We start from the raw sequence: 26,235 nt of genomic DNA, 5'->3' as shown, positions 1-26,235 counted from the left end.
CGCCCTCTGCTGGGCAACGGCTGTCCTCGTGCTCAACGGTACATTTCAGATACGCCCCGGATTTTGGCCTTATATGTGAAATAAATATGTTAAATGGCCGATTCCACCCAAAGTAAAAAAAAAAAAAACATTTTAAAATTTCCCATAAGATCTATCCAGTCTCCAGTTTCGTCATGAAAGATTTAAATGTGACATGGCCAGTTCAGTGCCTGTTTCCTGAAGAAACCTTAGAGCAGGGGCCCTCAAACTACGGCCCGCGAGCCCCTGACTTGTAGAGCACAAATCCCTGAGGATGTCAAAAAATGATTTTTCAAACTAAATAACCAGTATACTCATTCCAGCCACAAGGGGGCAACTTAAATTTAAAAAAAAAAAAGACGTGCCCAGCAGAGGTCACTGACATGAGAGATCAGGATATAAACAACACGTTATAGCCACGTGGTGAAGAAAGTGTGAAAACTTTATCACTATTTTTTCAAACCACTGCAGCTAAACAAATATGTGCCTGGAATCAAGTGTTGATCATGTGGATATAGTAGCGTGAATGACTGTGCCAGGCTAGTAATCTCTACTTCAAAAATACGGGGTGGTAAGCGGGGTCAGGGATAATTTCTGAGGTGGCAACACATTTTACAATGTCGAATGTTTTTAGCGGGGGTATGCTTGATCGCAAGGTTCTCCATTAAAATAGCAGCATTGTCCATAATATAGGGGGTTTGTTACTCCTCCTTGAAACAATGCATTTATAAAGTGCCAGGTTGACGACTACACTAGAATTTAGACAGTTCTAGACAAGGACAAAACCAGGCTGAAATCAATGGGGTGGCAAGACCTTTACTTGGGGTGGCAGTTCCACCCGTCTAGATCCGCCCCTGCCAGTAACAGGTGGTTTCTGGAGTGATGTTAAAAATTAGTAATCTTTTTAAATGCAAATGTATAGATATATTTTTTTGAAGGTTTAGAAAGTTCTGTTTCCAATGTAGTATGTTATATGTAATGTCCAATGTAATATAGTTTTTCTTCTTGCAAATACCACATACATTGCTGTAAGTGGAGGGACACTCACTCCTGTTTTCACTTTATAAATGAATTTAAATTGTATTTTTCCTCGTGACAAGTCTAGCTCTACAAAGAAAATGCTATCCGGCATGTCCAAATACCTTTTATTTTAAAATTGACACAAATGCTCCATTGTTTATGTGCCTTTACATCTCTGTGCAGTCCCTACATTGTTCACCTTATATTTCCCCCATGTTTTGTACCTCAATGAGATTTTGTATTTTGTTAATAAAAAATAAGACAAAAAAAGTGTACATTTCAGATTATTATTTTTAGTAAATTTACAGTGAATGGTGATGTTACGCCATTTAGCTTTCAGGTCGTTTATATCTGGGCAACCAAAACCCGGCCCTCATCAAGCTAAAATGTATTTCACATAGACACACATCTGAGGAATGTAAACTCTAGTTCTTGTTTATTCAATGCTTTACAAATGAGAACAAAAACAAAACAAAACAAAACATTACAGATGGAAATTGAACTATATTCAGCATGTATGTACAACACTCAGGTTTTCTCTGCTTGATTAAAAATGGAAATAATATTGAACAGGGCATTTTATTCTATTTAACATATTTCTCCATGAATTTTTTGTGAAACTCTGAACGTAAAGTGTCATTGACAAAGCGCTTTTCCTTCCGAGCCTCATCCACTCCCTTGGCGCAATTTTTGAATACAACGTCGTCATCCCACCTAAAAGACACAATCCATGCAGTCAAACAGTATTAATACAAAACATAAATGACAACAACACATGTACAGACAATATTTTACCTCCTCTTGACTTTGAAAGAGCTCTGGGTTTGAGTGGGCGGCTGTGGCTGTCCTGCTAAATTAATCAATGGATTGCCACTCAGGATGTTTTCCATTCGGATCCTCTCCTCTTCAGCCTTTTGCTCACGCTCCTACAAATAAAAACACAATTACAAACTTGAATCTGACAAGTTGCTTTGTTCCCATCAGAGAGAAATGTACATTTACCTTTCGTTCTTGCTCCTCGGCACGCTCCTTCTTGATTTTCTCCAACTCTGCCAAAAGTGCTGCAGTGTCGTCGTCATCACTGTCTTCATCAGAATCCTCATCTTCCTCATCCTAAAACAGTAGCAAGGCTTAAATTATGAAAAGTCTCTCCACTGGCTTCCTGTTGAGTTTAGAATCAAATTTAAAATCCTACTCCTCATATTTAAATCCATAAAGGGTTTGGCCCTGCTCTGTCTCCAAGACGCTATCGTTCCACATCGGCCAACCAGAGCTCTCCGCTCTCAAAACTCAGGGTTACTAGTGATTCATCGGGTCTCCAAAATCCCTGTAGGAGGCAAGCTCCGGTTTTATGGAATAAACTCCCAGCCCACGTTAAAGAAGCAGACACAGTCCCTACATTTAAGACTAGGCTCAAAACGTACCTTCGAATTAGCTTATAACCAGGTCAGTTAGGTAAAGCTCTGACCCACAGCCTGAAGTAAAGCTGCCCTAGGAGAAACACTGCAGTAAGAAGTACGGCACACTGAGCGCTATCCTCTTCTTCTAACTGCAGACTGTCTGATTAATCATGATACAATATTTCTTTTATCTGTAGTCTGTTCATTACTACTCACATGGTGTCTCCTGTCCCACTGCCCCTCGAGAGTGCCTGTCTAGAACGAACGGAGTAACCCGGCTGAACGGAGGAACCCTGCCTACAGGAATTGGACACTAAGGACTGGGACGGTCTGCGATCTTGGACTGTCTTCTGAGGGACTCCCATCTGCCCTGGGTCTATAGCCTGTCCGTCCATGGGAGTGGATCTCTCCTTCTGTGGTTCTCCCCGAGGTTCCCCGTGGGTTTTTGAGTTTTTCCTCGTCATGCTGGAGAGTCTAAGGACAGGGGACACCTGCGCTGCTCGTCGCCGCCTGATGCCGACACTTATTTGGACATTATGTTTGCCTGGATACTTCACTCGCCTGAACTTTACATTGTCATATTTATTGCTCTGTTTTATTGCCTTAGCGTTCAGTGCAGCCCTGTGAGGCAGCTCCTGTTGTGATATTGGGCTATACAAAACCATTGATTGATTGAATTATAGTAAAGATCTTACATCAGTCAGAGGGTCATCTGCGTCAAGATTAGCTGCTGGGATTTGATCCAGCCGCAGCCGCTTTGAAGATGAAGAAGATGATGATGTTGTGTGCTCTGAAAAGTGTCATGAGGAAGATTAATTGTTTTAAAAGTAATGAGGTAATTTCTTAAGGTATAGAAGACTGACCTCTTGGCCCTCTCTCCCTGACTTTCTCACGCGCAACCACACGCTCCCTCTCTTCCAGCTCCCTGCAGAAGTCACGGGCACGCACCTCCTCAGGGGCGTCCTGTGTGGGTTGTCTGGAGAGATTTTTTATTTTATTTTTTAATACAGTCAGGCTTTAATAGGAATGACTTCCTCGTCAACAAACCTGTATTTGATCTTAGTGTGTCCTGGTAGATCTCTGCTGGAGTACTGCTTGGACAGGGCACTGAGATCCCCCTCTCCTTTGCCCCTGCCTCCTCTGGCGGGCTCAAACGTTGGTCTCGCAGCTGTGGTCATCCTGGATTGCTCTAATAAAGGACATCCACGTAAACTCGTGCGACAAAGATGCAAACAACTAAACGATATAGTGAATCTGAAGGATACGCAGTGACCTCATAATTATCGAAATAAATATATCACACAAGAAATGTGTTTTAGAAAATAACCCTGCGGAGGCGGTTTACAAAACTGCAACTATTTCCCAGATGAAAAGAGATAAACAATGACAAAAAGTGCTAACAAGCTAAGTTGCTAACAGATGTATCATTTCAGGGATTGTGATCGGATATCTCAACGTATTTTGGGTAAATAAACAATGGGAAGTTTAAATGAGCAATAACACGTTACAAGTGCTAAATATTTCATACAAAACGTAACATTTATAATCTAAAGTCGCAACACTTACCCCGAGCTGCTCCCGCACGAGAACCGGAAGACTGGTTATGTCGTCACTTCCTACAGTCCCTGCAGTCCCCCGCAGAACAGGTAGAGGGCGCACTTTAGTGTACTCTTTTCTTTTATGAACTAAAAGAAAAGAGTACAGTAAATAATAAAGATTATTCATGTATCTATATATTTAATTTGAACATAGAGAAACATTGAGACTTTTTTTTGTTTTTTTTTGTTTTTAATACAGTTCCTTTTGCGTCCCCAGCCTACAGCAAACGGTATTACTTTAGAAATAAATACTGGACATTTGTTTGTTTCTTTTTTGCGTACCATCAGATATGGTAGGCTATATTAAAATACCAGTATTTACTCCTAAATTGAACATATTTTAAAAAACATAACATTTTGCCATGTCCCCAGTGCACATTTCGCCATTCCAATTACTAACAACTTTTAATAATTAAAAGTAAAAAGTCTGGATGTTTTTTTTAAACCTGGATATAACCTGGATTTTTTTTCCATTAAAAAAAGTCTAATCAAAAGAAAAGCCCAAAAAATGATGGTATGAAGTTTATTCTTGGGTTCAATGTCCACTCTGTTATCCTAAATAAGTGTCCCTTTTAGAAAGCTCCTTCCATTCCTCCATGACTCATGCTTCTGATGCGATGTCACACCAGAGGAGGGAAATTCAGATTTGGCAACGCTTCTCACTTTTGATTTGTTAAATAATATTTGACTGTTTTTATTAAGAAGGCTCAGTGTGACCAATCATAAGCCATCTTTATTGTAAAATATCCACCGGTTAGTGTCCACTCTGCTAACCTTAAGTGGACACCGGCTGCTGTTTGTCCATTCTGTCCATTGTCCACTCTGTTAGGCCTCCGTCCACTCTCTGTATTTGGCTGTAATTTCATTACATCAACAAATATGATCTAAGTAGTATGTTTATTAAGATATCTGATGAAGGAGAGGGATGTTTTAAAGGGAACTTTAATTTTAATTTAAATAACCTTTAAAAAGTTTTCTATAGCTTTTCTTGAAATGGTACATTATTAACAGAGCGGACATGTTCCTTGTTTTTAAAAAAGTTCAGCAAGTTTAAAGTTAAGAGGAAATTTAAAACTTAAAATTTTTCCCCCAAATGGCATTGTGAAAAAAATAACATGACCCAGATATGAACACGAACTGTGTGCCCTGTGTGTTAAGCCAGTTCCAGTCTGCTACATGTCTTATCAAAGACACATAGTGTTCTTTCTCACAAATGTTGTTCTTTCCTGTTGTTTACATTTCTTTAACATGTACTGCATACTGCACATTTTGAAGACATGAACAGATATGTCATTTACAGCCTCTGCTCCTGTCACTTTGTTTGAGCAACACTTTGATGTATTGGTTTGCATTCTGCATTCCTCGTGAGCAAAAATGTCCCCGAACGTCTCACATTGTAACGTCATGTTTAGGATCTAAAGGACTTGCTGCACACTATACACTATGCACAAGTCTCGTCAGACCTGATTCTTTTTTTTACCTTTCACAAGAAGCAAAGTCGTTTTTTGTTTTGACGTGGTGCCACTTTTTGGTTCATTATGCCAAAGAATAATCAAATTACTTACAACATCTGGCTTGACATGTGGTCACACAATAGAGAATTACAGAAAATCATTTGTGCAGATTAGCAGGAGATTTTGGCTGAAAACCAACTACTGAATGTGTCATTTCACACTTAAGGCAGCAATAAACTATGCATCAGTGGCACCTGTCTGCCCACTCCATCGCTGTGAACAGGACTCCCACCCACTGGATGAACCTGTACAATGGCATCCAGGTGCTTCACACTTAACAGAGAGGAAGCTGACAGGAGGAGGGGGTGGGAGGATTTTTGGTTAAAGTCAGAAATCATGTGCCCAGTCTGAGCTATTTCAGAGCTGCAGAGTCGACTGTGAGGACCTGACACGCCTAAAACATCTGACAGGAGCAGGTGAGAACACAATTGGACGGACTTCACACTGATTCTTATTTCATGATCATCTGTTATGCAAGCTGGGGGCTCATTACCAAGCTGGAATGGCTTTCATCTTCTAAGCATAATGAATGTGACCCGGTTAATTGGTGCTGGCAAAGTTCCAGAATATTAATAATACAATATCAATATGCTAAGTGTGGGTCAGAATGTGAAATGCCACACACAGAATAGAAAAAGATGGCAATGTCTTTGTAATTGTATGCAAACACCTGGCTTTGTGAAATGTGTAGATGAAGACGTTGCGATCGAAACAACTACTGTAAACTTTGCTGTGTGCCTATAGAAACACAGGTTGCAGAAGGCAGGGTTTGAAACTGAATTATAAAATGTTACGTAACAGGCTTGAAGTGACTAACAAAGACATGATGAGACTTGCTGTGCAGGATGGAAAGACTAAATAAAAAATGTCTCTAGATAATCACATTAATTTTTCCTCTTTGATATTTTTTTAAAAGGCCACAATTACAGACTGCATCATGTCGGGAGGTGAAGTAAATTTCAAATCTTTAGAAATGCCTTCGCCAGTTCAGTTTAGACACACGTAGCTGATAAAATGCCATCTTTGCAGACGTTGACAGAGAAAAGGTGCTTCAAACGGCAAAGGTACGAACGTCACTCAAAAGTGATCTGAGCTGGATACATAAAAGGAAGATAACAGGAGCAGAACACAACGGAGAGAGGTCTGTTCCGATACATGACAAGTACTATCTGCCCCGATCGTCTTTGAGCAACGCACTTACATATCTCCACTGGTTTTTACAGCACAGAAACCGGAGAAGCCAAGCTGCCTCCACAGAGACAGCTCTCATATGTGCAGATGACGTCCAAGAAGTTTGAGTAAGTGCAGCATGGGAAAATAACCAAATTAGAAATGGTAATCGAAAATCTGTAAAGCTTTAGATGTATAGAATTCATCAAGGGCTTCAAAAGAACTTTAGGTTGTGGTTTCAAGCATAAATAAATGGAGTTGGTTGAATAATATGTGTCATTCGTATCCCCTAAGTCTAAAAGGCAACGGGAAAACACAATGTTTCCTATTCAAAAAAATGTTTTCAGTGTATCCATCATAAACCCCCCACCTGAACTGAGGACATTTTCAGTTTGGCTTTACCCAAATCTTTAATTACATAATAGTGACAAAACAGAGCTGAAAACCAGGATAAAAACTCATCAAGTTAGTGACAAAAACGTGACAAAAAAGCAACCAAAATGTGACCAAAAATGTGATGAACATTTGACCAAAAGTGACAAAAACGCTACAAAAGAGCAACAGAAAAGTGACAAAAAATGTGCTGAAAAACGTGATAAAAATTTGACAAAAACGCTACAAAAGAGCGACAGAAAAGTGACGAAAAAGCAACAGAAAAGTGGCAACAAAGTGACAAAAAGCAATGAAAAGAAATGTCAAAAAAGTGACAACAACGCGCTGAAAATGCAAGGAAAAAGATCCGTTTAAATTAGTTTTGTAGGTCTTTGCTTTCAAATGAGGCTTTTAGATTATTTTTTTTTTAGATTTGGGTAGATTTGGAGAAAATGCACTTGGTTGAGGCGGGGGTTAAGAGGTTAGCAAAATAGAACGTTTTTAATGTTGTCCATCCCCAAAATGTCATGTACAAGCTGCTTGTAAATAATTTAGCACCAGCATACAATTCATGAAGCTTGCAGAAGTTAAAAGACAGAGAATAAAGATAAACCTGTCATGGGCTTCTTTGGTTGTAGTTTCTGAATATGCACACATCCTACAGGCACAAATTACTACGTGCGGTGGCGGCATGCATAAACATTAAGAGAACTCCAGGCTGGCTCTGCTGCATTCTTAACAGCCCTCAGTGCTGCTGTGGGCTGACCTGCGCTTTAACAGGTGCACCACTGTCTGAATACAAACCCCAAGAATTTCTCCCTCGGGTCTCAAGCACCTTCTTCCACATCTGTGTAATTGCCTCCAAAAGTCACTTCTGTGAATTTCTAATGAAAGGAAACACCAAGAATAGTTTTACCTGACTTACACCCTGGAAACAAGTTACAAAACCAAACTACAATAATTGTGAATGAGCAAATCGTTTCAGAAAGCTATGTTAATGTTGACATTTTATCATTGAGACTTACGGTACATTTCTCACCCAGGGAGTTGTTGCACCAACATTACATCACAAGGTCTGAGAAGCACTTGATGCAGAGACACACACAGTAAATTATTCATTATTGCACACACATTTAAGCAGCAAAATGTCCAATAACTTTAGTCATATGAGGAAAAAGGAAAAAGGTGTGTAGTCGTTGATAGGGTTGGGCGTCTGAATACGTAGTGGGGAATGTTTTACCGAGGGCCCGGTGCAGAACGGCTCTCAAATTGCAGAAAGTAGTTTCGAGCTGTGTGGTCCCGGAGTTGGTTTGTGCCTTAGAATTTTGTACTACAGTCCTGCGGGACAGCTGTGAGGGGAATGATGGAGAAGGACATTTAACAAACAGAGACGGGACTCACTCTCACGATGATGCGGTGGTTCTGCAAAGGTGATTTAAAATGTTATACCTTACTCTCCCAATTAGATAATAAGTTCTGATTACTAAAATGAAAGATTGTTAATACCAACAAACATTTCCCTCTGAAATAACAGCAAATACTAAAGGCTGTTTATTTACATAATTTAATGCTAAACTCTATAGTGATGAATATTTGCCATATGTTGTTTGGGCAGCTACTTCTAGAATGTAAATGTTTTATGGCACCTGTCAAAATATTTCTGAAATTATGACCCATCGTAAAATATTACATAGCTGAGAGCTGGCTGTTGTTTTAAAATAAGACAAAGGACAGATGTGCTGTTAGACTTTATTGATTATAGTGTAGATGTGAGGATTTTACCAAACATAACGATTCTTAAACTCAAGCCTTGCCACATAAGTTTACCCAGTTAGGGGAAATAACATAATATTGGGGAAAAAGTGAAAAATAAATCAGGATTACAACTAGTTCTCCTCGGTAATACTGTTTTTAAGCCAGACCCCAATAGTAACAACATTTACATGAACAGAATAGCCGTGCTTACTAATATAAAGCTGTGTTGGCATGCAATTAATATTAGCACAGCGGCCTCTCTGGCCAGCTGACAAACAGAACATGCTGCAGGGGAGGCTGGGGACGCAGGATACATACACAAGTAGGAGTGTAAACCCATTCACTATTTCAAAGTAAATCAACTCGCTCTGTTCATTCAGTCAGGCCTTTATTAAATTACACAGCTAATGGAGAGAGTGGTGAGGAGCTAAGAGGGGGATCCAGGCTCTGAAATGTCTCCGACCACCTCCTCATGTGGGGACACGGACAAGACGTCAGATTCAGTTACCAAGTTGTGCACTGACAAATCAGGGGTCTCTCTGACCGCATAGTGTTTTGGAAGAGGGAAAAGTCCACAGCCCTGAAAACCTTCCTTCACAATCCTAATACCATCCTCCTCCTTGGCAATGTGATATGTGCTTTTAAAAACACATGAGAATTCCTTTTTACTAACATTAAAGTGAATATCAGTCGTACAAGCGCTGCCCAAGAGAGCTGCAAAACGCTGCTTAAGTAGTACAAAAAGCCCGACGTCGAGCGGCTGCAGGATGTGAGAGCAATGAGGTGGAAGACACAGCAGTATGATTCCTCCTTTGCGAGCGGCTTCCACAACCTCCAGACTCACAGGAGACTTGTTTCCATCAAAAATCAGCAGCAGGGGGCGCTCTTTAGGCACATGGACAAGGAAGTGTTTGAGAAACCATCTCCTGAAGAGTTCAGAGTTGACACAACCGGACTCAGACCATCCATACAGCGCACCAGGAGGACCCTGGCTTTTATAGCACACACCACTGGGATACGCCTTTGAGTAGATAACAAACGGTGGGACGTCCACTCCGGCAGCGCTAAAACACGCCAGGACAGAAATGTGGTCTCTGGAGCCAGGCATTGGCTTATAACCCAGACTGGGTTTAGAGAGAGACAGCCTTTTTCTGCCCAGCTGAAAACTCATCTCACTACAGTTAAAGATTTGGTGCGGCTTGTCCATCAATCCATGAGAGTTCACCACAGAGCTCAGTAAATGGCAAAAGTGATCCACTGCCTCTTTCCTCACACACATTGTCCTCCCCCGGACCACGCTCTCTGCTGGCTGAATGGTTAGTTTCTTCTCTTGACGCTTTCTAAAGTTAAGCCACCAAGTTTGGCCTAATTTGGAGAAGGCCACCCTCCGGTGTTGCCGCCTATAAATCGATGAAGCAAAAGACACCAGCTGTTGCTTGGTGAGTGGAAATCCATGGCTGGCCATGTACAAGGAGAACTCCACCAGCAGCTCCTCATCTGCAGACGTTATGAGCTGAGCCGGTCCACTACGGCACCCTGGGGTCACCCGCCCGCTCACTCTGTCCCCCAGTGAAGACTTGGGCACACCAAACTCCTTTGCTGCCTGCCTTACCGTACACCGCCCCGACTTCACCTCTGCCAACGCATGCTCCATGGCCTCCTCTGTCCATTTCTTCTTCTTTGTTCTACCAATTTTGTCCAGATGATTTCTTGATGGCATGATTGTGTCTGGGGTCACAGAGGAGATACATTAACTCTGGACATGCATATAATTATAATGTCTGTGTGAGCTCTCAGTCATACAGATAACATTATAATGAATTAGCTGCAAAATAATTCATACACTTCTGTGCAAAATCCCATCACATAATATACATTATGTCTCTCTCGACATTTTACACAATTTACATTCTGTAATGTATTAGGTAAACTTTCAACCTATTACTGTATTATATTTGAACACATCACACTATTGTCATACAGGCTCATTAAAGCATTAATAATCCCTCACTCCAGCACGTGATGTGATGTAAACTGATACTAGGAGGAGGATTTAACAACTACGTTATTTCTTGGTCATTGAGCATAATCTTATTTATTAACATTATGTGATTTAATGTACATATAGTAAAAAATAGTAATTCTTTAATGAATGCCTATCACAGAAGTAAGAATCTCACACGGGTCACTTTGTATTTGGACAATGATTTAATACTTTGTAAGCATATGTTGGACCCTGAAGAATAAAGGAGGCGCAAACAAGACTTACTATTTTATTTTTCCTCTGCTCCGTCTGCTCCAGTCCTCTCACAACAACAGGCTAGCCCCATTAACAGCGACATTTAATGGTCAATGTAAATAATGTAATTGTAACCTTCAAATCCACACTCTTACTGCACGTGACTCCATGAAAAACGCTTAAACAAAGACTCGTTTCAGAAGTCTCATCACACTTTCCTCTCTTTGAGCGTGCAACTCATGGCTGTAGCATGGATGTTTTGACGGGAAGTAGCTAGAGGAAACAACAAGGAGTCGCTTGGCCGCTGACCCTTCAAAATAAAAGTTTGCGTCGGGGAAAGGCTTGAGAGACTTTCGGCGTTGCTTTGTATAGGGCATGTCCCGCACTCATTCACTCTCATTCACCCCGTGACACATGTGGGACAGGGGGACAGGGGACTCCATAGAGAATACAGGTCCCACCCAGTCAGGCGTTCAGGGAATCAATCTTGGGACCTTCTTACTGTGAGTCAAGAGTGCTCACCCTTGTGCGTCCTGGCAGCCCAGGGATCTCTGGCAAGGCAAGGCAAGGCAAGGCAAGTTTATTTGTAGAGCACAATTCATACACAAGGCAATTCAAAGTGCTTCACAGTTGCATAAATACAAGAAAACAAATAGAATCAATAAAAACATCAACATAAAAATAATCAATTACAGTAAAAGGCGAGAGTGCAGATGAACATTGAACATTGTCAGAGTTGAGGCCTGTCTCACATCCTCATGAAGATTTTAGCTGCATGAAACTGAAACGCAGCCTCACCGTGTTTAGTCCTGACTCTGGGAACCACCAGGAGGCCCCTCTCTGAAGTTCTCAGGGCCTGAGACGGTTCATACGGCTGTAACATGTCAGAGATGTACTTTGGAGCTAGACCATGAAAAGACTTGTAGACAAGCAGAGCTGTTTTAAAGAGGGGGTATTATGCTTTTTTCAGCCACATAGCACCAGTCTATAGCACACTACAATGATGACGAAACCTTCTGTTGGTCTGTCAATGCAGTAAATTAGAAGAACTGCCTTATATAAAATTGCTCTTTCAAAATGGCGTTAGCAAATGTCTTGAAATAGGCTTCTGTCTCTTTAAGAACCTCTGACCCTTTGCGACACGCGACACTGCGCTCGTTGTCAGTATTGAAACTACGATCGGTGCATTTTAATTTTTATTGTTGGAAAGGAGCTACTGTTTATCACTTTGTGAACAATGGCCACACAGGATATTATTTGGAAACGAACCTTCCACACCGGACGCTTGGAAGGGGCTCTTGCCTGAAAAATAACTGCTGTTTGGAGGCTATCTCTTTGCATCTGCCCTATGGATCTCTAACTATACCCCCATGGACGACACCAGGATCTGCAGGAGCCCAAACGATTCAAAGACGGACATTATCTGTGCAAGTGGACAATGGTTTTTCGAGGTTACCCGTTAGCTTGTTATAATCGACTACAGCTCATTGTTGATGAAAAGTCTGTAATAAACCACAAATGTGTAAAGCCAGGCTCATTGTGTGATCATCGTAAAGGCTGCTTCGAGTAGTTGCTGCTTTATTGACGTTATCTGTGCATAATATGCTGCCTGTTTTCAATGAATGTTGTGAAGGTGAAGGTTGTTAGCTTGTCGCGGCTAATAGTGCCTTAGCTCCGGGAGAAAACCACTCGGCTACGACTCACTGTAGATGAAATGTGAGCAATAAACTACACAATCAACAAGCCAGGCTCCGTGTGTGATCATCATAAAGGCTGCTTCAAGCAGTTGCCTGTTTTAGTGACGTTTTCAATGCATAATATGCTGCTTGTATTCAGTGAATTTTCCCGTTAGCTTGTCGCGGCTAGCTTGTTAGCTCCGGGAGAAAACCACTCGGCTATGACCCATTGTAGATGAAATGTGAGCAATAAACTTCCAAATCAACAAGCCTGGCTCCGTGCGTGATCATTGTTAAACGGTTCTTTATGTGTGTGGTGGTTTTATTGACTTTATTTGTGCATATTTCTCGTTTCCAAGTGATGACTCGAGGTTTAGCTTAGCATTAGCTTTCTCCGGAGGCTCTGTGCATCATCAAGGCCCAGCGCAGAACCAGACACTGAAATAAGTGTTCTTGTCACCGGTTTTAATCCTGGGTGTTTCGGTAACAGAAACACTGATGTGGGTCTTTGTAAAAGTCTGCTGTGGCTCCGGTTCACAACACATGAAGCTAATCCTCCATGATGACTCTGTTTACATCTTAGGGCTAGACACTGCGGGGAGGGGGTTCTGCTGAGGAGCAGTGGTTGGTTACTCGGCTGGTGACGAAAGGTCGGAGGCGTATCCTGGAGGTCGAGGGCGTTTCCTGAAGGAATCAGGCGTTTTATCCCTAAAATGGCCGCCATCAGAGTTTCTACAGATTACTCGAAAATACGTGAATGTGCTAAGGCAACACTTCAGGCATGGTTTTAATGAGGGAATGACTTACCAACATGATGTAAAGCTTGAAAAAGTCGATTTTGCATAATAGGCCCCCTTTAAAGTCTATTCTCTGAGTGACAGGAAGCCAGTGCAGAGACCGGAGCACTGGACTAATATGGTCGTATTTCCTGGTTCTTGTCAGGACTCGAGCAGCAGTGTTCTGGATGTACTGTAGCTCTGATAGCTCGTTTAGAGAGGCCAGTGAGTAGGCCATTACAGTCGTTCAACCTGCTGGAGACAAATGCATGGATAAGTCTCTCTAAGTCTGGTTTTGACACTATTCCTCTGATCTTAGCAATGTTTTTCAGATGGTAAAAAGCTGCTGATGTCATTGCTTTGATGTGGCTGTTTAAGTTCAGGTCTGAGTCCATGATTACTCTCTCTGTCATTATGATCTCTGTCATTCTCTGGCCCTGGAAAAGACCCAGGAGTGATGAGATGCCCATAAAGGTTGAGGACTTTTGATTGGCAGATTTGGTGAATTACCAATGAATAACGATCAGAACATCTTTCAAACACGGATGCCCTCCGTTAATGGTAAATGGACTGAGCTTATATAGTGCTTTTCTACCTTTATCAGAACCAAAGCACTTTACAGTAAGGGACCAGTCACCCATTCACACACCAATGTAGGCAGACACTGGAGGCAAGGAGGGTGAAGTGTCTTGCCCAAGGACACAATGACTAGTGTGCATTTGCGGGAGCTGGGATCAAACCCCCAACCTTCCGACCAGCTCTACCATATGCGCCACTGTGGCCCCTTAATTAATGACGTCGACATGAACCTAGAGGCCTGTTATAAGGCTCAAGTCCATGTCGAGTAGTTTATTCCCATAGAGCAAATCAAGTCTCAAGTCATCATCAATATTTATTGGCACAGCACTCGAAGCCAATAAATGAGCACTTTCACCATTAAGTTAATATGTAGCCTCCGGGCTTCATTTCTCACTCTTCATTCAATTCAAAATGAGCTTTTTCTCAAAATTAAAATTTTGCCCCAACTGTTACAAACAAGTCTGTCCTTTTCCCAAGCAGCTAAGTGAAATTGGGATATTTATTCCACACACGTTTTACTGCTTACTTAACAAGGTTTTTTTTATTATTATTATTGTCATATCTTATACCTCTAGGCCAGTGGTTTTCATAAAATCCGTTTAGATTTTTTATCGTTCCAAGTGCCACCAGATCATTATCAAATCAGAATTATAAAAGGGCTCTAAAATAGACCTAAATTGGAGTCAATATAAACAATTTCTAAACAAGAAAAACAACTTAAATGCACAACTAAAGCAAACATTAAACGATAACAAATCAATGATCATAAAATAAGTCAAAAAACACTGAATTTAATAAAATTGTGGGGGTTTATTTCTGGAAACATTGGTGTAGCAGTTTGTATGCAGAACAGATTAGCCTAAATGATATAGTGTAGAAATGAGACCACCGGGAAAAGGACCATCTGTATCATCTTGCTTATACTCTTACATTGTTTTATGTTGTTCTGTTATGTTTCCGCAGACCGCAGACTTCCCCAGAACAAAATGGGAAACATTCAGAGCCTGCGTCTCCGGAACCCACAGCAGCACCACCCGGTACTGACGAGAACAATGATGTCACTTCTCCAAAAGCAAATGAATCTGCAGAGGGCGTCACAAACGTCCATGTGAACGGTGTAGCCTCAAGTGAAGACAACTGTCATGTCACTAAGGTCTCCGCTGTTGAAGAGATTGCTGTAAATGGATGTTCAGTTGACACAGAGACAACAAAGGATACAAATCTGCCTACAACAACAATAGAAGAGTCTGTGCCTCATGTGGTCCCAGACATATTAGCCGAATCAGTGTTCAAACCTCCTCAAGAGAACGGCAATGGGCAAGAGGCAAAAGTGGCAACGGTGTTAGACATTTTATCAGACACTTTGGTAGAGCCAATTCTAAACATCGAAGCAAAAGAAGCTGAAGGAAAACCAAGCTCCGAAATGGTGGCTGACCAAATCTCTCCTGATTCTCCACCTCCTCAAGAGAACGGCAATGGGCAAGAGGCAAAAGTGGCAACGGTGTTAGACATTTTATCAGACACTTTGGTAGAGCCAATTCTAAACATCGAAGCAAAAGAAGCTGAAGGAAAACCAAGCTCCGAAATGGTAGCTGACCAAATCTCTCCTGATTCTCCACCTCCTCAAGAGAACGGCAATGGGCAAGAGGCAAAAGTGGCAACGGTGTTAGACATTTTATCAGACACTTTGGTAGAGCCAATTCTAAACATCGAAGCAAAAGAAGCTGAAGGAAACCAAAGCTCCGAAATGGTGGCTGACCAAATCTCTCCTGATTCTCCACCTCTTCAAGAGAACGGCAATGGGCAAGAGGCAAAAGTGGCAACGGTGTTAGACATTTTATCAGACACTTTGGTAGAGCCAATTCTAAACATTGAAACTAAAGAAGCTGAAGGAAGCCCAAGCTCCGAAATGGTTGCTGACCAAATCTCTCGTGATTCTGCAGTGGAGACTCTTCCAAATGGAACTGCGACAACCCAGCAAACTGGTGAAGAAACTATTGAATTACCCAAGGTGCCAGAGATCAACAATTCATCAGGTGCGCCGCAAGACAGCATTGCATCTACAGAGAGTCAATCAGCTCCCAAAGAAGAGGAGAGTGGAGACGGACCAGTTAAAGTTGGTGAGATTGCTGACGTGCCAAAAGAACAAGAGATCTCTGTTGTTTCATCAGATTCTCCTCAAGACAACGCCGACTTACAAGAACCTCAATCCATTCCCACAAGAGAAGAAACTGCAGAGTCTGGAACCACGGGTGCCGACATAAATGCTGTTGAAAATGAAGTGGAATCGGTGGAGGCTTGTGAGGAGACTGTTGAAGAACCAACCCCTTCCGACGTCTCTGCTATTTCATCTGATGTACCTGAAAGCACTCCACCTACCATCGTACCAAGTGCTGAAGATGCTGCTGCTCAAAGTAATGTGGAACCAGTCATAGTTGAGGAGACTGTTGAAGTTCCAGAGCTGCCGTCCTCAAATAAAGATACAACCACAATTGCTGAAGATGGATCTGCTCAAGAAAATATGTCTGATCAAGTTACAACTGAGGGTGCACCATCTGAAACCAAAGAAGAAGTCATTGGTGATCAAAATGTGCAAGATCTTGAAACGACTCAAGCAGCTGCCGAGTCAACTGCTGAAGATGTGGCCAGTGAACCTGCACCAGATCAAGAATCGGTGGGTACAATTGTCGAAGAGACAAAAGCTCCAGTAGAGGAGAGCCCTGAAACTTCACGTAGCATAGAGGCTGCGGTTGAGGCATCTAATGAATGTCCAATCCAGATTCCAGCCCTGCCAGAAGTGAACCAAGATGGCACCTATAAAGCTGAGCCTGCGGTGGTGGTGTCTTCGCCAGAGGGTACTGCAGCAGAAGTGGAGGAAGCAAACAATGCAGCAACAGTGGAGGAGGCGTCTGGAGATTTGGCTAAAGAGGCAGTGACAGTATCTAAGACTGAAGCGGTCCAGGCTGAAAATGAAGTAGAGGAAACACCGGAGGTCCCTGCTGTGGCCAGTGAAGCACTGTTTGATATAAAGGATGCTCTTGAAACAACTCCATGCAGTGAACAAAACAAAGAAGAGGAAGAAACCGGTAAAGCAACAGAGGAAAAGATCAACACAACTGTGAAAGAATCTGATGAACCCAAGGACTTGAATGAGGAAAAGGAGTCCACTGACAACCACAGGTGAGTGAAATATTGTATAACACAACTTATTTTATTTATCAATTTTCAGTAATATCTTTATATTACACTATTTATGAATATATATCTATAACTAAGAACTTAAATTATTCAACAATTGTAGCATAATTCAGAATAACCAAATGACACACTATATATACATCAACATTTCGATTTTTTGAAATTACCTCTTTCAAATCCTATCTATCTTTCACACAACCAGTGTTGATTTTCACTTTATGTTTCAGTGCACCAGTTTCTGTGGAGGAGGAAGAAACCACTTCTCTATTTTTTATTATGAGGTACTTTTTAAACGTTGTTTTGTCATTTGTTTCTATCTTAATTAATTGGTCAATATTATTGCTGCCTCAGAGATGGGAAAGAAGTTTGTTCACACTGTGACCAGTTTATTGGATTGATTAAGCTTACCTTCTCTTACCCGCCGATGTACCTCCATCCTGAGTGCCTCACGGTGAGAGTCTTTCATTAAAGATAAACACTCTATACTGCAGTTCACAGCCTGATTCGTACATATTTAATGTTTCTTTTAGTGTGGTGTGTGCACGAAAGTCCTGGGAGACGCGCTGACCCCCATGTTCGAGCATAAACAACGGATCTACTGCAGCGAATGCTATGACAGTGTCTACAGTGTCGAATGAGACATTTATTTTATTGTTAACTTGTGAATTTTTAACTCTTTTATACTATGATTCTCACTAACATTTTGTATTTCTTTATTAATCCATTTTATTGTCATATTATGTCACTATGTTAACATTAAGATTGTGAATGAATAGATTGTCAATGACGCAGGTTCTTTCCTTCAGAGCATCTATAATGATGATTCACCATGAGGGACTGTTTTGAGCCAAAAGCTAAAGCTCATAATTATTACTGAACAGAATAATTCTAGTCTTGAGAGAAAAATAACAGAAATTTGGCAGTAGATCATAAAAATATATCCTGTCCATGTAATATATTATAAAATAATCTCACACATGAAAACAAGTTTTAATTGTGTTTTTAATTAACAGTTCACCACAGTCGAAGTATTACACAGTAAACCACTGAAAGCAGCAGCGACACATTTGCACTAAAGAGCTTCTTTTAATGTATTCAAATCTTTATGTACTCCCACACGCTGGTGTTTTAACAAAGGGAAAAGCTAAAGTGAGTGAATGCAATGCGTGCATGCATTGTAGGAAAAGACTAAAAGCCATAGTCAGTCCACAACAGACACCACTGATACATTCAGGTTTACCTTTAGTTTGATTTTTGCAAAAATCGTACAAAGCAGAAGCATAATCAAAAGGTTAGTTTTCGCTACAGTAAACAGAGCTGACTGTACAGTACTGGGTTTTAATGAAGTGTGAACATGTTGCTACAAAAGGCAGTGAATTAAAACATTTTACTTTGAAGTTGGAGGGGGGCGTTATTACATCTGGTGTAGACCCGGCCCACGGTTCACATTAGGGTTTGTTTCAGATTTGCAAAGAAGAAAGTACGTTAAAGGTTGTAAAGGAATTGTGTCTCAGAGAATAGCTGTGAGTGTTTACCCCAGAACATTCCTGAGATGTCAGACTACTTTGACAGAGGTCTTGTGTCCTTTTGTTTGTGTGAGTTTTGAACACACTGGGCTCCATTTTTAGTTCAAAGACTTTTGCACAATGCTTAAGTTATCTCTCATCAAATACCTTACACTTGGAAACAAAATCAGCTTTACAAAATGAGACGTACACAACGCAGGAGGAAGCCGAGCAACCCCCAGAGAATCAGCAGAGCCTAAAGTTTGGTGTTGGTGTTGAAATGCAGCGCCTCATCTCTCTCCATTGCTCACGTAGAGGCCGTTATGAGATGCCTGTGTCTGTTACTGGACAGTTTTAGAGAAATAGCAGGTGATCCGAGTGGAAGCCGCCGTGTCACCGAGATGAATGGGGACCAGTGATGTGTGCAGTGACTGTCCGTCTCGCAGCCAAATGTGGGGCTGGATCTGGATGGATGGAGGCGGGGGAGTTAGCGGATACCTTTCCTGCCAAGAAACCGCAGGACAGCGTAGTTGTAGGTGGTGGCGACAAGATACAGAAACTGCGATTAGAAGAGAAAGACAAAAATTAGACATTCACGTTTATATTGCACTCAATCCTGAACAGGTATACTTTTACAATAACAGTAACATCATATATATAACTTAAAGTGCATATGACACATTACACACATTTTTTGCTAAAACATAGTTAACAGAATTATATTTAAGATTTGGCTAAAGTTTGGCCATTTTTGTGATTTTTATAGTTTCACTTCCTTATTGGACACCGACAGGAAGTGACATAGAAGAAGGTAATCAATTTGAAACTGTTGCCGTGCCAACCATGTTAAGTCAATGGGAAATGAGTCAAACAGCTGTGGACCTTTACCCCATGTCACCTCCTGTCAGTAACTTAAAAATTCTAATTAAAATAAACTTTTGTACTTTTTGAACAGTTCTTCATTAAAACTGCTGTTTCACTGAAATAAAATGATAATTATCCAACTGATGTTTTCTTTCTAAATGCCGGTAAGTCTTATTTTCAAAAGCATTAAAATCTGTCAAATGCACTTTCAGTGAAAAAGTGTTTATTCCATAGTATTGATCTGTTAAAAATACACGAGCTGACACAGAATACAGCAATACACAATGATGTTTCTATTTCAAAAGAAAAGGTCTCGCTCACCAGTGCTAAAAGCGTGATCCCTGCTCCAGCAAATGCAGCAATGTAGAGGTCATAGACCACATGGAACTAAGAACACAGACACAACAGCGTTACTAACGTGGTCCAGTTTATTTATCATGCAGCACACATGGCGACAACTTTTGATGATTCCAGCGGCTTGACAGGACTTAGTTACTCTAGGGCAGGGCCAGCAACGTCAGGCCCGGGGGCCAAATCCAGCCCTCAATCATGAAGCCTCTGGCCCTCAAGATGATTTTGAGGAATATTATTACTCAAATCAGAGATTAAATCCCTGTTAAAAACCTATTTCTCCCCACTTTAACCAAGCGCATTTTCTCCAGTTCGGCTTAACTTAGAATCTAAAAGCTTCTTGACGTAGCCAACGTGTGCCTCATTTTATTTTGACTTTAAGTAGCATTTTCAAAACGTTTTTGTCATGTTTTCATCTAATTTTTGTATCACCTTTTGTTGGCTTGTTCAGACTTTTTTGGCACTTTTTGTGTTGGTTATTTCTTGCACTTTCTGTCACTTTTTGTGGCTTTTTTGTTGTTGTTGTGTTTCATCCTTGCTATTTTGACGCTGTTTCCAGAAGCTTATAGATCTAAAGCTGAACTAAACTGTGCTCGATTAAGGGAGAGATAAAAGATCCCTATAAATGAGAAAAATACAGTCATTCCCTTTAAAATGTCTAAACAACCATTTCGGTCATACATGATGTGCAACACTGGCATTTGTAGAAAGTGATGCTTTGCTTCGGGCGCTTGGTCTTTTGACGGTGAAGAAAATCAGCCCTCCACCGAGCAAACGTGCCTACCCCTGCTCTCGGGGAGGCACCAGAGCCGGCGGCCCCTGGCTTTAACTTTAGTCTGAATTTGAATCGAGACGCGGACATTTCAGCTCTCTGGTAAATCTGCATGAATCCTTTTATGCCATTGTGTAATGCATTTTCCCCATATTTGTTATTGCTTGGTTACATATCACAAGTAACTTTAATTATTGGGCCAAGTCTGAGTGGGAGGGCTCCTGGGATGGACAGTCAGAATCCTGTCTGTGCTACTCGTAGCCACCCCCACACATGTTCCTGCATCCTACCATTAGTTTTTTTTTGTTATTCTCGAAGACTTTTCACTGACATCCGTGACAAATAGTACTGAACAGTAACCTGGCTAACACCAGGCTGCTGTGTGCGCTCGAATTATTTCGAACTGCACAACAGCCTGGAGACCATGGCCCAATTTTCCGGTGGATTTGGGAACCAATCACAGAACGAGGAGAGACGCAAGACGATGACGCGCTATTCGAAAGCTTGTAGTTTATTTACGGATAAAAAAAAAAAAGTTTTTTTACGGATCCAACATAAGCAGCAGACGCGATGCTATTGTTCGATCAAGCTTTAGACCTTGTTCTAAATAATTTAGCTCAAAAGTTTACAGCGGATACTTCATACGTCATCTCATACGATGATACGATTGGCTGTGGCTACGTGCAGACGCATGATAGACTTTTTTTTTTTTTCGTATCGCCCAATAAACGAGTATGGACGATCGTAAACCACACCTCTCCTACGAGAAAATGAATTGGTGGTCCCCAGACTAAATATCACTTGTGATTTTAGTCTGGTGTTAGCCAGGCTAACTGAACAGTGCAATATAAAACTCTGGATGAACGGACTTACTTCACTGGCTTTGCAAATGGATGCCAAGGTCATTCCGCACGCTTTGCCTGGCATCGCGTTCCAGGGAAGAAGACCTAAAATGAAGACATGACACGAGCATTACAAAGGCTGAATTCTGATGAGGGTTTTTCACATTCATTTCATGCAAGCGAAAACAAAAATGTACCAAGATTTCATTACTTATTCAACCACAGCTCTTCAATTTGGCCGGGACTATTTAATTGAAGCACATTAGTATTTTGTTCAGGCCGGGGCACATACCATACTGCCTGGCGTCCATGCATATCCAGTTGTGCTGATTTATGCTCGGGGTGGTCTCAGCCAAAATGTTGATATTGTGGCAGGTTTGCTCCATGTTGAACAGGAAGAAGAGCGGTATAACGGCGAAGGCGAACACCAACAGCCAGATGAAGGCCAGGATGTACGTCGCAATAATGAACTACAGTGAGAGATGAGACAGGGAGGTCAAACTGTGGTCAGGGTGAAGTAAATACAAGTGCTCATCACAAGGGCGTGTGGGAGGGCGGCTAGTCATAGTTCTCGTGGCGTATTTTAGTGTCATTTTAGGTGCCAGTTCAAATGCTTCCAAATACTAATAGCTATTTATTCATTCAATCAATCAGTCACTGTTGAAGTCAAGGTCAAATGTACAAAACAAACAGAATGAAGAAGAATGTGCTTATCTGTCTGATTGAACTGCCATGATGTGAACTGGTGCACAACATGTAATACTCAATTAACAGTTATTAGGGGGGGGCAAAGCTCTTGATTTACCGATCGATCTACATTCCCACCCTCACCTATGGTCATGAAATTTGGATAATGACCGAAAGGACAAGATCGCGAATACAAACGGCCGAAATGAGTTTCCTTCGCAGGGTGGCTGGGCGCACCCTTCGAGATTGGGTAAGGAGCTCAGTTACCCGGGAGGAGCTCGGAGTAGAGCCAGCTGAGGTGGCTAGGGCATTTTTCCAGACCAGTAATCAGATTAAAGTTACTTTTTCAAGTCCCTGTCGTTTTATAATTTTTCTTAGAAATATATACTTCTTTTTTATTGCATCTGATGGAGTGACGTAACATGTGCGACATGTCACATTTCCAGCATGAAGACGACTCACGACATAAACGTTCAGAACATTAGAGGAGGAGAGAGATGGAAATACGTCACTATTCTGAATCCATGGCAGCATTGTAGATGTTGCTGTTAAACGGAGTAAATTTCTCTATTTGTGAGATCAATACAGGATTATCTTATCTTAAAATGCACTTCCAATAACGCAAGAATTGGCAAAACCGGTGTCATTTGCATATTGAGGTGGGGAGGGGATGTTGGCAGTTGATTCATGTAACTATTAAAGTAACTTGTAATCTAACTTAGCTACTTTTAAAATCAAGTAATGGAGTAATCAGGAATCAGTAAGTTCATTCCACACATGCAAGATCTCAGGAAAATGTCAGGATATTTTCCAAAATACTCAATATTACCACAAGAATGTCCTGAGGATGACTTGTCCATTCACATCACCGCCTTTGACCCCTCTCACTCCCCCCGCCCCTCCCACTCCCCCGTCCCACTCCCTCAGGACCCTCCCCTTTCTCACCGTGAGGCTGAAGCCGCGTCCACACTGGGTGCTCCTGAATTCTCCAAACTGCTGCTTTACTGCGCTGGTGCTGTAGAAGCCCTCGGCCAACAGTAAAATACCATAGAGGAAGAAGAACGACGCCAGGCCGTAGATAACAAACTGGAAGTACCTGATACTGAAAAACAAATAAATAACACATTTAGAAATTGTGCTCAAAACAAAGCTAGTCAGAAGGTGTCACTTACAAAGAGTCCATGACTTCATAGTCCTGAGGGTTACGGGCAAAGTGGGTCTCAACCAGGACTTCTGTGTGGGCCAGGGCTTGGTGCCCAGCGCCGCAGAACAATGCCATGCCGGCATAGCACAGCAGAGTGGCCACCAGCGAGGGGTACGGGATCGCCCCAATGCAGCGCACACAGCAATCATAACAACCTGAGGGGGTATAATAGATGAGCACACAGGCGGCACACACCGCACACACGATCACACAACACATCTATGGCCAACCCTAAGGAGTGACCAGTCCACCACCATCACGTCCACTCACAAAGCCACACCAGGAAATCAAAAAGGGATCCAGAAACAGCGTCCGGACACAAGAAGCATGCCTTTCAGTGTAAGCAGTGAAGCAAGTATCCAGGGTTAATCAATTGTCAGAAATGGGATAGAGGAGAGCACCTAAGGCTTTGCACAGCCAAGGCTGCCTGACCGGAAACATCTGCTGCTTCTGCTCCTGTGCTCCTCAACAAGAAATCTCCCTCTGCCCACCGCTCCAGCGCAGTTCAATCTCCAATCACACAGTAAAAGAGCCCTGTCTATGCTGACTACATCTGTGCTGTCGCCCTGCTATAGTCCAGCCCTCGGGTGGTCAGGCGTCACCGGGAGAATGGTGGTGCTGCATTGGCCGAGATCGCCAAGAGGAAAGAGCTGGCCTTTGTGGATCCAAACACAACATCTATTGTCTTTGCGAGAGGTGGAACAAAGGGCAAACAAACAGAGACAATAGTGCCACAACACAGAGGAGAGAGAGGTGGTGCCCAAGGGCTCACCAGGACAGTCCCGGCAGCCCTGACCACCTCTGAGGCCATGCTCCCATTTCCCCCTGAGAAACCATTAAGACGGACAACAAATAGGGGCAAAATAACTCAATCAAACAGCTAAGTATTTATGTACATTCAGATTTTTGAAGGAACAAACTTAGCAAGTATAAATAGTAACAGAAGGAAGAGTGCAAGAGTCCCAAAACTGTGCACACATACGCCCACTCTTCAGATGATGCTCTGTACACATGAGCCAACGAGCAGCATTAGTAACAAATGCGTTCCCATGCTTTCCCAAACCTCCTGCACAGCGTCCAACCGTTATCCACATTCACCACGAATCCACATTTTTGCACAGTTTAGCAGTTCATAAAGTTGACACCATGACTGATTTGCTGCTGCTTGTTTTGGGTCCCTTGAGAAGATGCAAATGTATTCATGGGACACATGTGGGAGTGTGACCTCTTTCACATGAGTGCCCTGGCATGGCCTGGGCATGATGCAGACAGCTGACCATCACCGCCACCCAACTCTGAAGCGGGCATTTGAACAAGTTCAGGTTTGGACAATATAGTCATTTTTTGATGGTCCAACCTTCCACTGAAAGCACAACCTGCAGCTTTCCAAGAATTAACCTTGACTGAGGAACATGATAGAAGCACAAGTTTCCTCCAACAAAAGGTCAGAACCGGGGTGAGCAGTATCAACAAGCCATCTCCTTGGAAAAATATAAATCCATCTGTGTTCTGGGTAATTTGGAGATATTCAGGTTTAAAGTTTGACCACTGACAACTGTGTTTTTGCACATAAAAGCCTCAAAACTACAGCAAAATGTACCAAACCTCGATATAGTGTACAAAAGCGCTTCCAAACCTTGTGCACTAGTAGTATTTGAGTTCTTAGGGGGTACTTGGAATCATTTTAGATTAAAAAAGAGTAGAATTTCAACATGACTTTTGAAGCAAAGTACATTTTAATGATGTTTTTTCAGTAAAAGTGTTGTACCATGGTTTCCTTAAGAATACAATACACTACTAATCTCTAAATTATCTGAATATTTGTAGGATCTTTGAGGTAGGGGGTACTTGGAGTGTCAATGAACAACAAAAGGGGTACGCAGGACAAAAAATGTTGGGAACCACAGAATGAATCCAGGAAAAATGTCAGATGGATAATCCTAAGGGGACGATGTGTTAAACCTGCTGTTAATCCCTCCCCTCAAAAAAGGAACAATATTACACAAAACTAAAGCCAGAAACCACTGGGTAAGAGAGTAATGCAAAAAAGAAGAAACATAGTATGGCTTGCTGCTCGTCGACAAACAACAAAATCAGATTGGGCACATTCAAGGTTACGTCAGTGAGATATATTGACAGACATTTTCAAAGCACATTCAGAATAAACGATAAAAAGTCATTAAGCATTCAGAGCACTCACCCATGTCCGGTAAAAGGTGCTTTCAGGGTCTTATTGAAGTCTTGCCTGTAGTGATATGGGGGATATGAGAAGTTATTCGGCACCGCTCTTATATGAAACTGACTCAAGCTTTTGTCTCATCAACAATAGAGCACATCTCCCCGAGTCTCATCTTAAAGTCACAAAGGCCCATTTCAGCTGCCACTCATTTTTATAGGCGCGCCAGTTTGGGACAGGGCCAATCATTTCCTCTTTCACCTTCATGTTTTGATATTTGAAGACAGATCTGGGTGATTTTTTTTACTTTCTCGTTTATCTTACCCTTTTCATGTAGCGTTATGAAACTTTGAACAAAAATTTGAAAGTTAATTGAGAAAAGGAATGGTCAAGATGAAGTAAAAGATACTATGCTTTTTTTGTTTTTGTCAGGATTATTTTGGCATCGAGCACATTTATTTCATCTTGTATGTCTGTTTAAACATGGAGAGCTTCAGTGTAGCCTATATGATCTGTCCC

At 41.8% G+C, this 26,235-nt stretch overlaps 4 protein-coding genes across 5 annotated transcripts; 1 reads left to right on the top strand and 3 right to left on the bottom strand.

The window, feature by feature from the left end:
- Nucleotides 1-1,452: 1,452 nt before the first annotated feature.
- Nucleotides 1,453-3,622, bottom strand: cwc15 (CWC15 spliceosome associated protein homolog). Its single transcript, XM_079566420.1, has 6 exons — nucleotides 3,486-3,622; nucleotides 3,302-3,414; nucleotides 3,134-3,228; nucleotides 2,041-2,151; nucleotides 1,834-1,964; nucleotides 1,453-1,752 (listed from the first exon to the last, which is right to left on the bottom strand). The coding sequence occupies exons 1-6, from the start codon at nucleotides 3,614-3,616 to the stop codon at nucleotides 1,623-1,625; spliced, it is 711 nt and encodes a 236-aa protein (XP_079422546.1). The 5' UTR covers nucleotides 3,617-3,622; the 3' UTR covers nucleotides 1,453-1,622.
- A 2,306-nt stretch (nucleotides 3,623-5,928) lies between these two features.
- On the top strand, nucleotides 5,929-18,187 carry LOC306970751 (uncharacterized protein). Its single transcript, XM_079566778.1, has 7 exons — nucleotides 5,929-5,966; nucleotides 6,580-6,691; nucleotides 6,774-6,848; nucleotides 15,081-17,297; nucleotides 17,543-17,596; nucleotides 17,667-17,766; nucleotides 17,846-18,187. The coding sequence occupies exons 3-7, from the start codon at nucleotides 6,829-6,831 to the stop codon at nucleotides 17,951-17,953; spliced, it is 2,499 nt and encodes an 832-aa protein (XP_079422904.1). The 5' UTR covers nucleotides 5,929-5,966; nucleotides 6,580-6,691; nucleotides 6,774-6,828; the 3' UTR covers nucleotides 17,954-18,187.
- LOC306970207 (uncharacterized protein) lies at nucleotides 8,898-11,341 on the bottom strand. Its single transcript, XM_079566086.1, has 2 exons — nucleotides 11,117-11,341; nucleotides 8,898-10,575 (listed from the first exon to the last, which is right to left on the bottom strand). The coding sequence occupies exon 2, from the start codon at nucleotides 10,565-10,567 to the stop codon at nucleotides 9,275-9,277; it is 1,293 nt and encodes a 430-aa protein (XP_079422212.1). The 5' UTR covers nucleotides 10,568-10,575; nucleotides 11,117-11,341; the 3' UTR covers nucleotides 8,898-9,274.
- Nucleotides 18,188-18,324: 137 nt separating the features above from the next.
- plp1b (proteolipid protein 1b) lies at nucleotides 18,325-25,899 on the bottom strand. Of its 2 annotated transcripts, none has more exons than XM_079565859.1 (7): nucleotides 23,942-23,987; nucleotides 23,509-23,695; nucleotides 23,282-23,438; nucleotides 21,942-22,119; nucleotides 21,681-21,754; nucleotides 20,006-20,071; nucleotides 18,325-19,379 (listed from the first exon to the last, which is right to left on the bottom strand). In XM_079565859.1, the coding sequence occupies exons 1-7, from the start codon at nucleotides 23,979-23,981 to the stop codon at nucleotides 19,308-19,310; spliced, it is 774 nt and encodes a 257-aa protein (XP_079421985.1). In that variant the 5' UTR covers nucleotides 23,982-23,987; the 3' UTR covers nucleotides 18,325-19,307. The 2 variants fall into 2 exon arrangements, with proteins under 2 accessions (XP_079421985.1, XP_079421984.1); XM_079565858.1 differs by lacking the exon at nucleotides 23,942-23,987 and adding an exon at nucleotides 25,741-25,899 and having other exon boundaries at nucleotides 18,327-19,379.
- Nucleotides 25,900-26,235: the final 336 nt, after the last annotated feature.

Source organism: Gobius niger (genome assembly GCF_951799975.1).
Source record: "Gobius niger genome assembly, chromosome: 11".
NCBI classification, from domain to species: Eukaryota; Metazoa; Chordata; class Actinopteri; order Gobiiformes; family Gobiidae; genus Gobius; species Gobius niger.
This window is presented reverse-complemented; position numbering and strand designations above follow the sequence as displayed.

Bases quoted from the DNA above. Each gene is read 5' to 3' on its own strand.
- cwc15 (XM_079566420.1), bottom strand. From the start codon at position 3,616: ATGACCACAGCTGCGAGACCAACGTTTGAGCCCGCCAGAGGAGGCAGG. The intron at 3,415-3,485 runs GTTTGTTGACGA...AAATCTCTCCAG, and splicing joins CACACTAAGATCAAATACAG to ACAACCCACACAGGACGCCC. The intron at 2,152-3,133 runs GTAAGATCTTTA...CTACTGTTTTAG, and splicing joins CAGATGACCCTCTGACTGAT to GATGAGGAAGATGAGGATTC.
- LOC306970751 (XM_079566778.1), top strand. From the start codon at position 6,829: ATGACGTCCAAGAAGTTTGA. The intron at 6,849-15,080 runs GTAAGTGCAGCA...ATGTTTCCGCAG, and splicing joins ATGACGTCCAAGAAGTTTGA to ACCGCAGACTTCCCCAGAAC. The intron at 17,767-17,845 runs GTGAGAGTCTTT...TGTTTCTTTTAG, and splicing joins TCCATCCTGAGTGCCTCACG to TGTGGTGTGTGCACGAAAGT.
- LOC306970207 (XM_079566086.1), bottom strand. From the start codon at position 10,567: ATGCCATCAAGAAATCATCTGGACAAAATTGGTAGAACAAAGAAGAAG.
- plp1b (XM_079565859.1), bottom strand. From the start codon at position 23,981: ATGTTTCCGGTCAGGCAGCCTTGGCTGTGCAAAGCCTTAG. The intron at 23,439-23,508 runs GTAAGTGACACC...TTTGTTTTTCAG, and splicing joins TATGAAGTCATGGACTCTTT to TATCAGGTACTTCCAGTTTG. The intron at 22,120-23,281 runs GTGAGAAAGGGG...CTCTCACTGTAG, and splicing joins GACGCGGCTTCAGCCTCACG to TTCATTATTGCGACGTACAT.